Here is a 13,208-nt window from a genome sequence, read left to right on the forward strand (position 1 = left end):
TGGCCAATGCAGGCGTATTACAGCTTGATTTGTCTACCAGATCTACAGAACAAAAATCAGGCAAATTATTTAATGGCATTAATTCTTTATCTCTAAATGCGGAAAGGCTCAAGTAGTGAGTATCAATTGCCAAGGCTCTAGTGTGATCACTACAGATGTACTTGGTTGCACTACTTGGACATTTACCAAATCTTTCAACTGTACTAATCTCAAAGAGTGATTAGAAATGAAAGCAAAGACTCTTGGGATTGTTGAAGGCTCACTGGAATTTTATACACTGTCTGTGTTTCAAAGATCACCAGGAATGATTGAGGACTTTTTTCCCCTACCTATAAGCACAGAATATGCTAGAGTAAGTCCATCTGCTACTCTGCAGGCAAACAAAAGCTGTTTTATCTCCACTCATGAGCAGTCCTAAAGTACACAACACACACCACAGTCAGCACTGCCCAAAGTAATAATCTCTTAATGGAAACAGCGATTTTAAGGCAGAACTTGGAGGCAACCCCATCAAAGCAACTTCTTGGAGCATTAGCAGATTCAAAATTCCCACCTTCAAAGGGCCATAACAGACCAAAACTAATTGCAAGTTAATGATACCACAGTTGTACCTCTGCACGAGGTAAGACTTTCAACCAGGAAGGGATGGTGATAACATGAAAGATTTAGACAACTCAAAGACCAAAATAATTTGACTAGAGTTAGAAGAAGGTTTTCCTCAATAATTGCCATTGAGCTCAAGACAGTGCACTACACTACTTGTAAAGTGATCCTTTAGTTGTGCACTATACTGCTACTGAATACAGCATTGGAAATGGAGCCTTTGCAAGCCAGAAGTCAAAGTGGGTACCCATACTTCTGAGGAATTTTAAGTCATTAATAATTTCACCATAAAACAAAAATATCAAAGGCATCTGTGAACATGTAATTCAATTAAAGAATCAAAAAATTCAGTCTAGTTACATAGAATCACTAGTAAGCCATTCCTGAAAATAATATATGGGCCACCAACATATATTATGCCACACATCCTCTACTTCAGGCAAAAATAACACCATAATTTGGAGGTTGATAACTTCACATCAAAGTGATTTAAACAGAAATCAAATTTCAGTATTCATAAGAAAAATGCTGATCAGATTAAGCAGGAACAATATTGACTACCCCCCTGCTGAGCAGGATATTACTATGTATTTTAAATACATAATGTTGTCTCTAATACTAAATTCATGACTGTTATGAAGTTCACATAGTTCAGTTACAGACCTATAACCTTGATGGTCAAGGAAAAAAGCTACCATTTCTCAAAGGTATTACAAAATTCTAACAGCAAAGTCATATTATCCAGTAAGCTTGTTTTGGGAAGCCCTTCCGGTTTGAAGAAATGTTGTTTGCAGAATAAACAAACCTACAACAACTAGAAGTTAATATGCAGTTATCTTTATCTGAATGAAAAACAGAAATGCTTGAAGGAACATAATATCTAAATTAGGAATACAACTGCATTTTTTTTACTTGCATCTCCTGTGAAGTAGTCAGAAACATCAAAAACTAATAAGTCTAGCCCTGTATGTTTTGTTCTGGTATAGACAGCCAAAACCACAGAGCATCTCTCCAACACCTTTGAGAATAAAGTTTGGCCTAAGAAATAGTTTCAATTCGTAAACTTAAAACTGCGACATTTCATTATATATATTTATACGACATTTCATTTAATCCTGTGATATCTCATTATTTCACTTGTAGGACTCAGACTAGAGAGAATAAAAATGTCCTATTAACCCGAGCCACAGAGCAACAAAATAAAGCTGATTTGTACATCTTGTACAATCTTGTACAACTTGGTCTCCTACCTGTGCTCTTGAGTGTCACAATCATGACACTTCAGAAAATGTTCTTACCTGCCCAAGTTCCTCATTAAGGTTTGAGGTTCTGGCCATTGCAGGTGTATCTGTTTCAGGGTAATACATATCTATGTCCTGAAATGAGAGCAAAATTAAGACTTGTTATGCAAATGAAACACTAAAGTCTGTTTTTCTTTTAGTCAGCTCCAACTTCACTTGACTGTCTTAATGCTATGAGCAGGCATTCTGAATGCTGGAGACAAACATCATCCCAGGATGAATATGGGTGCCTCCTTTCCAAAATATACCTCCATCCTACAGGAAGATGAGAAAAGACAGATTCAACTATAGGTAGTTAATAAACTAAAGTTGCAACAGAAAAAAAACGAACTTATTACAGTAGAAAGAAGTTCATGCATTAGCCATGCTAATCATAGGTGTTCAGTTACAACAATCTGTTGCTCTAGCCACACCTGTGACAGAATTTTAGTGGCTCCATGAAATAAACTTCTTCTGTTACTACAAAGAAACAGCTGCTACACAAACCCAAACAACTTCTCTGATATGCATATCTACTACATTACAAGCAGCTCAGGGAACAGACATATTAAACTTCACTTAAATGCATTTTATAGGAACCTACTACATTATTCCAAGGATTAATGCATACCAACAAAAGGTATTCCTCCTGATTTTGTTCAGCTTGCGAGCCACCGCTACAGTATTTTTGGCCCACAACTTGAGAAAGGTATTTTGAAGTAAAAGCTCCCCTGAATAGAGGGATCACTGGTAGCATGAGGCAGCATCAACTTATCTCCTTATGAAAACATCATGGTCCAGTCCAGAGGTGACCTTAAGGCCAGCCTCAAGATGTAAAAACAAAACAAAACAAAAAAAAAAACAAAACCAACAAACAAACCCCCCAAAAAACCAACAAAAACAACAACAACAGAAAAAAACCCACAAAGTCTAGTCTTGCCTATGTCTCAGAAAAGCTATAAGATACCAAAGTTTTCAGAAGGTAATTACTGAACGCAAGTCAGCTGAGAGAGAGACCTCCTTCAACCAAGAGCTGATCTTCCTTCTCATGCTAAAAGCCTAAAATACAACTGATGATTTGCATAGGAGACCTTCCTGTGACTAGATCTTTTAATTTCCTGTGAAACACAGAACTGATATAGAATAAAACCTGAGTTTCCCCCTGCCTTTCCCTGAAGTTGCATCAGAAAGTAATTAGAAAATCTCACTAAGATGTTAAGTAGATTTTTATTTTAAATGTCAACATCCAGAACTGAGATACATTCACTCTTGCTACTTACCCAATTTATAAAAAGAGCCTGAGTAAACTTGACAACTTCCAATGTCACCAGAAGGCTGATTGGAATAAGGTTGTTGTACAAGATTATAAACGTCAGCAGATTGTATCCAAAGTTGACAGACAGCATTTCTGTGGATCAAAAGACACATGGCATTAGCAGACAAGTCTGAGTGGTATAGGAGCTATCATCTTTATGCATTTCATCTAATCACATTTAACAAAGCCAAAATAACAAGGTACTGTGTTGATGTCTAGTGTAAGGGCCATTTTAATATTGATTTCAACAGATGATAGATAAAACACCCACATCATACCAGGTGAAGAAGGGCAAGGTTGGTGAGGCTATATATAAAAGAACAGAACACTTTTTGAACAATTTTTGCTAGACAGATGGTGAGAAGTACAATATTCCCCACTATAACCCAATTTAGGCATTCATCTAGTGTGTCAACTGCCCAATTAAGAGTCCCCAGTGTCACTAGTAATATAACCATCTTTCAGAGAGTGTCTACTTGCCTCAGTGGAGTTAGGAAACAAAAAGTAAACACTGAAATTAGTTCTAAAATCTGACACCATTGTCAGAATTGAGAACTTACCCTTACAAAAGAAACCGACAAGAACAAGTTGACTGTTAAACACTTGCCTAGTATATGAACTAAGGCACCCTACTTAAAGAAGCTGTTATTAATGGTGACAACTCTGGGCAACTTGCCCAAATAAGTCTACCATCACAACTGGTCCTAAAGGGAAGGGGAAGCATTTATAAACAGCCAGCAGGAAGGTACAAGTCTCAGCAGAGACATAGGATGAAGGCTCCTAGTCACAGCGCTGCCCACAGCCTCTCTTTACAATCATAGACTCCACATTTGTATGCTCTCCACTTCCCTAGAAACTTAGAGAGGCACTTCAGTCAGCACACAGAACACCCAGCCCAACAGGGTCAGAGTCCACAACTAAGGGTTTTCAGCATCGTAAGGTAATTAGAAGACAGGGGAGCAAACCAGGAGGAGACAGAATCCAGAGAAAATTGCTGAAGCCTTATCAAGACCAGAGTTTGGACAAAGGCACCTCAAAGTGTGAGTACACCCTAGCTCCATATCTTTGATAAGTTTATTGAAAACAGAAGCATGCTTTGTATTGGAACATTTTCCAATACAATTTTTAGAGAGATGAGACATTTAACCAAAATTTAACATCTACCTGCCGAACCTGAAAAAGTTTCTTCCCTCTGTGTGGCAGTTACAGAAGGCATAGAAACTGTGCATTCAATTTACAAAACAGGCATCTACACAGACTATAACATCATCTTAGTCTACTGCAAGTTGCACCTGTTTTATATTGCAAGTTCAAGAGTTCATTCCACTCATCTTTTCCAGTACTACTTCTGTCCTTGGAAGGCAAAAATTTAAACTTATTCATTAAAAAACAAGGGAAGAGCGGGCGAGAAATTCAGAAAAGTGCTGACATTGCTACAAGAAGACATTATAACTAACAAAACCCAGAGTCAAATATGGGGCATTTCCATGCTATTCCTATGTGATTTTTTTCCATTACTACCACAACTACAATTTTTAAACTGCAGAAGATACACTTGCCATCTGTTTTGCATCATCAGCAGACAAGCCATTTGCAGTTTGTGATAACTGCTTTAAGATCTGCATCTCAAAATGCTTTTAACACCACATTTTATAGCTAATGTAACCTCCTCAAAAGTCTGCTGGGGAGTACTTCATTGCTAATGACCATCTTTGAAAATGAACTAATAAATTTGAGGACTAAGAAAAATCAAGTAAAACCCTTCAAATAATTATGCTAAGAGATCAGTTTTCTCACAACAAGGTAACAGAAGCTAAAGATGGAAACTTTACCCAGTAAGTAAGAATTGTGACATTTAGCATTTCAATTTTCTCTAAAAGAGCAGATCAGCATTTCTAACTGAAAGAAGTCAAGAGAAATCCTTTGCATCTGTATATAAGCATAAAGCCGAGGTTGGCATCAGACAGATACTCCCCATCCTGCAGTCAAATACTGTCAGACACACATAAGGCTGCAGTACACAACCTTCCCTGAAAAAAAATACGTGTATGGTATCTCTACAGAGATGAAAGAAGTGAACACCACATATCCAAGAGTAACTCTTGCCCCTCTTCTGTTTCTGCCCTGGTGCTAGCCCAGTGATATTTACCTCACCTTTAGAAGCTTCACTGGGAAGCTCACTTATGTCAGCCTATTCTCAAAAAAAAAAAATTAGGCCATCAAAAAACTAGCAAAACTAGCAAAAAAACCCAGCTTTTTTGCTGGTTTTTAAAATTTATTTCTTATTTTACGCATTAATTCAGTGAAGGTAAGAGCCTGGCTGCCCCTGCAGTCTGATACATCACTGGCTCAGTGCCTGCATACTCACTGTTGGAGCCAAGGTACCAGACAACTCCGCCGTGTGTTCTGTTCCATAATAAGGCACCTACAGAACTCACAAGGGCCATTACCAGGAGAATACAGAACAACACCAGGATCTGCATGTTGGTCACTTTCTCCACGTTTGATCTCTTCAGAGGTGCTTTGGTTGAATTCTGAACAGCAGCAGGGAAAGAAAAAAAAAAAGAGAAAGAACCTGGCAATGGCTTTTGCAAGAGAAAAATCCAGAAGCAAACCCAGTCCTTACTTTCAGAGTCCATTAGAGCACCTGCTGTCCATCGCACTGATGCTCAGCAGCAGCGATCAACATATACACGTTGCTGGTCTCATCAGGCACCCCCTGACATTAAGGGAATACAGGACTGTTGTCCTAATCTAATTATCTCCATGATTATTTTTATGCCCTCAGCTGTTAAGCCTCAGTTTCAAATGTCATCCAGCTACCAGATAAATTAAGATGAACGTTAGTTCTCCTTACATATTGAACTGCTTTCACTTCAGTGTGTGTTCGCACATGTGCACATGCAAACTGGAGTACAATGGACCCTTCTACTCCTCAAGGCCTCCAAGCCTTAAACAACTACAATGAGTCAAACCATTTCATAAAATCAAGTCAATGACAATGAGAATACAGGAAATATTACCAACTTCTATCAAAACATACCCTTAATCTCCTTAAAACCTTTACCTGCATGAGTTTTGTATCATGTCCTGTATACACAACAATACCCAAGACCCACTGAGTGTTTCTCAGTTGTGCACCTCTCAGCAAGATCTGGTCTGGACCAACAGGAACTGGGCTGCAAAAGAAGAAGTACATGGATCTTGCAGTTCTTGGTAACACTTTAAAGAAGATAGTTCTACTCCCAGCCTTGCTCCCCAGTTAATAATAAAAACAACCCCAAACAACAAGAGGAGAAGAATGTAATAGCAATATAATGAGCAAAGATTGTTCACACAACTGAAGAAAGCACTGAACCCTCTGTAAATCTAATTCCTGCTAAAGCACAGTAGGGTAAAGCTGCTCCAGAAGTTGAGAAATTATGTGTCAGCCATAAATAAGCTTATTCTGCGCTTGACCTTGGCTAGTAAGGTTCTCTCTCACATCAAGGACAGAGAAGCATAGAACTTGCAAAGAGACCATCCATTTCAAGCACACTATATCAAATAGACAGTTAAACAAGCATTTGAGAAAGCCTGTATCAACCACATGACTTCCATGTGGAATGCAAGTGACCATCTGCTATTCTTGTACCGAGCTGCCAAAGGAATATACGTTTGGGGAAGGAAAACAGGTACAGCCAAATAAAACATGTATGTTCCTACCAACCTGTCACACTCTGTGAATTTGAATACTAAAACTACATACTTTTCTTTCAAGAGGTCTAGAAATTGAAGCCACACTGACAAAGCCTCCACGTTCTAGGATCACTTTTCTCTACAAACCTGATCTTGGTGCAGCCTTTGGCTTTTGTTGAAAGGGAAAGGTTACCATTTCCTCAGTGTATCTTGTGTAACAAGAAGGCCCTAAAAACCCCAACCATTTCCTTGAGTCCTTCTCTTTAGATGTACCTTTTAATAAAATATCACCATGAATTACAAAGAAATCAGTACTCCCATAATAAGCAGAAGGCTCCGTACAAAGGCAGTACTGTGTTATCTTATACTGGCAGATGCTCTGATTAATAAACATTAATTACCTTCCTTTTCTCCAGCAAAAACATGCATGTGCTCAGAGTTCCAGACTAAAAGAACAGATGAAACATTTTTCCTAACGAAATGAATTCATGGCTTTGTTGTCAATACCTTTGACCATCTAAACGCAAGTTTCCAGTGAAGTCATAGAGATGGCGGTTGGGTCCTTCACATTCTATCCTCCCAGACACTTTCATCAATTCTTCCCTGGACTGGAGACTAGCAGTTTGAGACAAACCCTGCACAGAACAATTCAAAGGACATTCTTGACAAAAACTGCTATTAGAAGGCAACCTACAAAAATGATGCTTCCTTTTAACATCGACGAAACAAAATATAATTAAATCTGTGGAGGTTTGTTAGTCAGGGTCCTGTTTTACTTTGGTGGGGTTTTTTTTTGGGGGGGGGGGGGTTGTTTTTCATTATGTTTTGGAGTTTTAATTTTTTATTTGATATTCAATACCTCTTTCCTGCAAGGAAGACTCATCATGGACACATAGGAAGTTAAGACAAGAAACTGAAACAAGACTGAAACTCTCTACACAGATATTGACATTACCTACATGAACTTTCTTTAACCAAGAGGAAAGTAACATCCACAAAACACAAAGTTGGATATGTGCAGGAGGAAGTAGGAGAAAAGCAGTATACATAGACTTGGCTTTTTTCTCAAAGTATAGCTGCACTGACGCGTTATGACTGCTAAATATTGTCATTCTTAAGTGTAGTCTCTCTTGGGCCACTGCAGCCAATATGCTCTGATCCTGCTCAAGGTCAATGATCAGCCTGTCACACAACTGCAACATAAAATATTGGTACTCTACATCTGAGCACATGCACAGCACCCCACCGCCTTTCTATTATAAGAGGAATCCATTTCATGTTTCTTTTGGCAGAATTTGACTGCAGCACTTCAAGCCAGAGCAAGGCCATATTTTTGTATTTTAAGCATGTCCTGAAGCAAATAAAATCTTACAAGAGCTCAAGACCTGACTTAGTAGCCTGATCTGGAACAGTAAATCACGTTTCTACAAATATAATAAAGAAGAAGCAAGTGTAGCTTTTTAGAAACAAATTATCTATGTTTCAAAATCCTAATCTAAATACTTTTTTTAAATGAAAGAAGCCAAAGATTCTTAACTATTTCTAAACACTATAAGCAACAGTACTTCTTTAACAAAACTGGAAAGATCCAAATAAATTCTTCTGCTTATCACAGAGATATCAACTTATACATATAAAGGATCCTTTTCAGCTTCTGCCTCTGCATAATGCTCATAAAATAGTACTTGTGACAGGAGACACTGCTCATCACAAGCATAGCTGATTTTTTTCTATGTACAGCACTTAAGTTCCACTAAGTAGACATTCAGCAAAACACATCCAAGGTCTGTTTGATTTGTCTCTCTGGGTTTAAAATACTTGCTCCAAGTTGGTTCCTAACACTTCCACGTGATGCATTACTGCTTGGCTTTGTATCTTGTATTGTATTGAAAAGGCAAATTACTGCCACTTGAAGAAACATGCTTTTTAAAAAAACAAAAACAAAAAAAAAAGCACTTTTATTGTTGTCATGCAAGCTAGATTCTGCTTCATAACTAATATTAAATACCTAAAATAAAAAAATTAAATTCAGTTTGTTTTACCTGTCGTATTTTAAGATTCGTCTCCCCATCGAGATTAGCTGTTTCAATATAGCACATGGCTTGTGGTTCACTGTAAGGAGTGTAAGATTTTCAGTATTAAAACTCAGTACTTTTTTGTACACTACTTCTGCACTAATATAATCCACCACAGACTTCCTCAATGTACTGCAGAAGACAGAAAACCATACTGGTGGTATACAACCATGAAAGCTGAAAGTACATATTTAACAGAGATGTCTTTGGATATGGTCATACCACAAACTACAGAGAAAGACAAGTCTAAATCAAAAATCACTAAGAATTTAACAAGTCATTATAAACTTAGATGCCTGGATTACTGTGAATCGCAATTCATTAAATTGCTTCCAATTGCAAGAGCTATGGATGAAAGAGCAAGTATTGAACAGCATAGAAAGGGGATATGTTTGGATGAAGACAGCAATGCTCTCTGCTATTGAATTCTGTCTGTGAACTGAACACACAAAATCATGTCTTCAAGGTCCCCTTAATAAAGGAAGTACACCCGAAGTCACTGCTAAACAGCTTTTTTTCAAGCATGAGAAAAACATTAATTAGTATTGAGGGCTGTAACCGGCATCTTCCCAATGTGTTTCTGCCATTACCAATAGGGACAAAAATCTTCCTCCTAGAACTGAACTTTCTATTAGTCAAGCTCTTACCTATATCTAACAGAGGAGATCTGCATAGGTGGTGCCTGTGATAAGGAAGGGTACTTGTACCAGATCTTTTCCTTACATGCCACTCAAGATTCAAAACCTGTATGGCACCACCAAAACAATTTTTCTGCCCACTGTCTTCTCAGGCTGCTAAGGAATATCAGTTTCCCACCTGGACTCAGCATATCACTTCTCATACTCTTGATAAATGGCTAGTTTTTTTCCAAAGTAACCAATTGTTCTAACAGCAAACGTACTCAATCAACAGAACAGTCAGTAATGAAGGCTCCTAAGGAAAACAATAATTACGAAATGGACAGGTACATTTATAACAGTAAGAAGCTAGATGATTCTCTCCAATAATTTTGCTCTGAAAAGAAAAAATGGTTGAGTCTACTCTTTGTCTCCTCCTACACAGGCAATTTGAATCTGAACCCCAGAAAGACACTGATTAGAGTCCAGCTTGATTCCAATTTTACCTCTGTCAAACACTATATCCACTACAACTGAAGTGGTTAGCTCAGGAAGGAGACATTTTGCAATACAATTCCTCTAATTTCCACAGAAATGACATGAGCTGTGGAAATGAGAAATGTGGACGTGTTTTCATGCAAAGTTGTGTTTGAATTAAAATATTTTTCCTTCATGTTAATTCATTCTTTATGTAAAATTTGATGTCACCTTTTTGCTGTACAGGACAACAGAGTCAAGATAAAAACAACTGTCGATTTTACCTCTGACAATCACCTCAGACACAGAAAATCAACAGAGACAAGCAAAAGAATCCACCCCCTTCAGAACATGCAGAGCTTTCTGGTGAACTGAGGACACTTAGTATTGACATTTAAAGGAATCATGGGAATAATACCAATTATAAAGCAGAACTGCCATAGAAATTACTATTTATTTCAAGCAAAGCTTCTCCCAAATCAACATGCTTTGGGTTAAATTTTCTATTTATTATGTGGTTATCAAAGACAGCAGGTTAGTAGAATAATGTAGAACAAAAAGCTGGCTCACACAGTTAAGAAATAACTCATAAGAGGTTTTTAGTCTTAAGTAAAATATTCTTCAGAGCTGAAACAGAATATTATTGACGTCCAAGTTCAGCCTAACTGCATATTAATTTGACAACTGCTTATTTAAGGTTTGAGGCTTGTTTTGAAAAATACAATACTGTATACCATGGAATGAAGGTACCTCTATCCTTCATCATGCAGTAATTCAAAAAGACTGAGCTCCTGCATATAGCTTAGAAAAAATTGAAACCTCCCAGAATCAGCACAGACAAGAAGGACGAAGCAGAAAATACAGGAGCTTGAAAAAAACAAGTTCTCTTAAAAGTTGGATCATGTAAGAGAACTGAATCCCTGAGACCAGAGCAATCTGCAGTCACCGTTGAAAAGCACATACAAAGGAGGGAATTATGAAGGTGTTGTAAGGTCTGGCAATTAGAAGCATGTTTAAGAACAGGAGCTGTGCTGCTGTCTCTTGTTTAAACCTCATCTGTCTAAGCAAACTGTGGTCTTGATTCAGGCTCAAGCTGCTCTACAACCTATCTAGAACCTAGACTAGCAGTCAAGTACCACTCAAATGCTTTTAGGAACTATGAGACCTCGACAAATGAGAGGGCTGGGCAACCACCAACCATAGGAAGTTTAACAAAGGCAAGTGTTGGATTCTCCACCTGGGAAAAGGCAACTCTGGATGTGTGTACAGACTGGAGAATGGGATGAGGGAGAGCAGTCCCACAGAAAGGGACCTGGGGGTCCTGGTCCATGGCAAGTTCAACATGAGTCCTCAGTGCCCTGGCAGCCAAGAGGGCCAAATGTGTCCTGGGGGGCATCAGGAAGTTGTCCCATACTCAAAACTAAACCAAGAAGGACTCAACAGGTTACTGTTGCTACCATGCCAGAGATGGGCCATACACGGTGGAATATTCAAGAGAACTAGTGAACAAATGAAGTCCAAAAGCTATTTTGTTGCTTGATGCCAACAGAGCTACCCTTTTGGATTTACTATTTGAAAGAGAAATCTTCCTGAGGGAGCACAGGAAAATATGCTGAATACTCAGTGGAATTAACCGGAAGAAAACTTAAGTTGCCTTATTTAATTGGAAGGATTCTCAGAAGGCCATAGAACCACTGACTGCACAAAGCTCATGTTAAGGACCTTCAGTCTTCCAACAAACTCATCAATACAGAGTACCTGCAATTCATAAAGTGAAGTCTTGGAAACGCCTCATTTTAGAAGAGTCTATCTACAATGATACATGAATCAAAGCCTGGTAAAGCCATGTTTTGTCATTGAATTTTGTTGAAATTTGATTTTAGATGTGGAATAGAATTAGTGCTATCTGATGTCTGGTTTTATTAATAGCAAATACAGAGATTCAAGTCCTCTGCACCTCAGTTCATCAGACACATCACTTCCACACCCATTCAGGATACCTGGTAGATATTATGATCATGTCTGCTGGAAGATGTTGCCCATTGGTGACCTTCACAATATCGCCTACTGCTACCTGTGGTGGTCAGGAGTACAGTAGCATGGAAGAGAAAAACAAACAGTTCGCTTGTCTGGAATGTTAGTTTGTTATTTTCTTTCACCCAGTCAGAAGAACAGCATCATGCACAGAACAGCTAGAGATAGTTTTTCTGAAAGTCAGAGTACTTTTCACTGCAAGTTTGGAAATATCAAAGCCTTCCCTTTTCTGAATGCAAAGCAAAAAATTCTATAGAGAAAAAAGATAGATACGCTCAATTAGAAATTGTGTACTTCTATGGGTTCTATTTAATAAAAATTACTTTTTTCTATGATTCTGCCATTATCCAAATTCAGGGGTTTTCTTTAGTCATATTTTTTCCCCTAGTAAAAATATTTAAACTTTACCTTCATCTTTAAACTTCACCTTCATTAAGTATCATGAGTGTTCTTCTATTCCTTACCTGTCTTACTTACCTACCCAATCACCACTATCATTTTCCCTCAATTCTCCTTAGATGCACTGCTTGTACTAGTCACTAGCAAATAGTATTATCTCTATGAATCCTGTCCTTCCCTGACTGAGATATACAGAGTTCTGAACTCTGGAATACTTTGTCTCCTCCTACACAGGACTAAGACTTTCCAGCACCTTGAGTTAGTCACACATGCATGGGACTTTCATTCTCAAAACAGTCAACCAGGTTTGCCCAATAAGCATGAGGCTGCTTAATGCCAATGCAGTACTGAGAGTCTGAAACAGGCTTAAAATACTTTCAAGATATTAATTTATAAAAATGAAAACAGATGGTATGTTTGAACAAGCAGATTCATTAGTTTTACTCAGATACCACTAAAAATAAATTCCCTACCACTTTCAGCACAAAAAAAAAAAAAAAAAAAAAAAAAAGAAAAAGAAAAGAGGAAAAAGTCAGAAGCCTGCCTTAAAGTGATCAAGGTGGATAATACAGACCTGTTATTCCTTAACAATAAGTGCAAATCTGGATAACATGCAATTGCAGACACAGGTCAATTCAAGAAATGCCTAAGGGTATAAAAAACCCAGATTCCAGGCTCGACCTTAAACTTTCAATTCACTGTCCTTTCTACAAAAATAGGACTTGGAACA

At 38.0% G+C, this 13,208-nt stretch overlaps 1 protein-coding gene across 6 annotated transcripts in view; it reads right to left on the reverse strand.

Moving 5' to 3' along the window:
- Nucleotides 1–13,208, reverse strand: part of ATP8A2 (ATPase phospholipid transporting 8A2) — a 313,238-nt gene that overhangs the window by 243,897 nt on the left and 56,133 nt on the right. For 5 of the 6 annotated variants that reach the window (XR_005258169.1, XM_038147367.1, XM_038147375.1 and 2 more), the window contains exons 7-13: nt 12,046–12,119; nt 8,919–8,988; nt 7,384–7,511; nt 6,266–6,377; nt 5,567–5,732; nt 3,164–3,291; nt 1,902–1,979 (exon numbers count right to left, since the gene is read on the reverse strand). Coding sequence is in view for 5 of the 6 variants with exons in the window: in XM_038147367.1 (XP_038003295.1) it covers nt 1,902–1,979; nt 3,164–3,291; nt 5,567–5,732; nt 6,266–6,377; nt 7,384–7,511; nt 8,919–8,988; nt 12,046–12,119 (756 nt within the window). In the remaining variant the exon portion in view is untranslated. The remainder of the gene's footprint in view (nt 1–1,901; nt 1,980–3,163; nt 3,292–5,566; nt 5,733–6,265; nt 6,378–7,383; nt 7,512–8,918; nt 8,989–12,045; nt 12,120–13,208) is intronic. The other variant, XM_038147384.1, reaches the window with a different exon arrangement.

This window comes from Motacilla alba, chromosome 1 (assembly GCF_015832195.1).
Source record: "Motacilla alba alba isolate MOTALB_02 chromosome 1, Motacilla_alba_V1.0_pri, whole genome shotgun sequence".
Taxonomy (NCBI): Eukaryota; Metazoa; Chordata; class Aves; order Passeriformes; family Motacillidae; genus Motacilla; species Motacilla alba.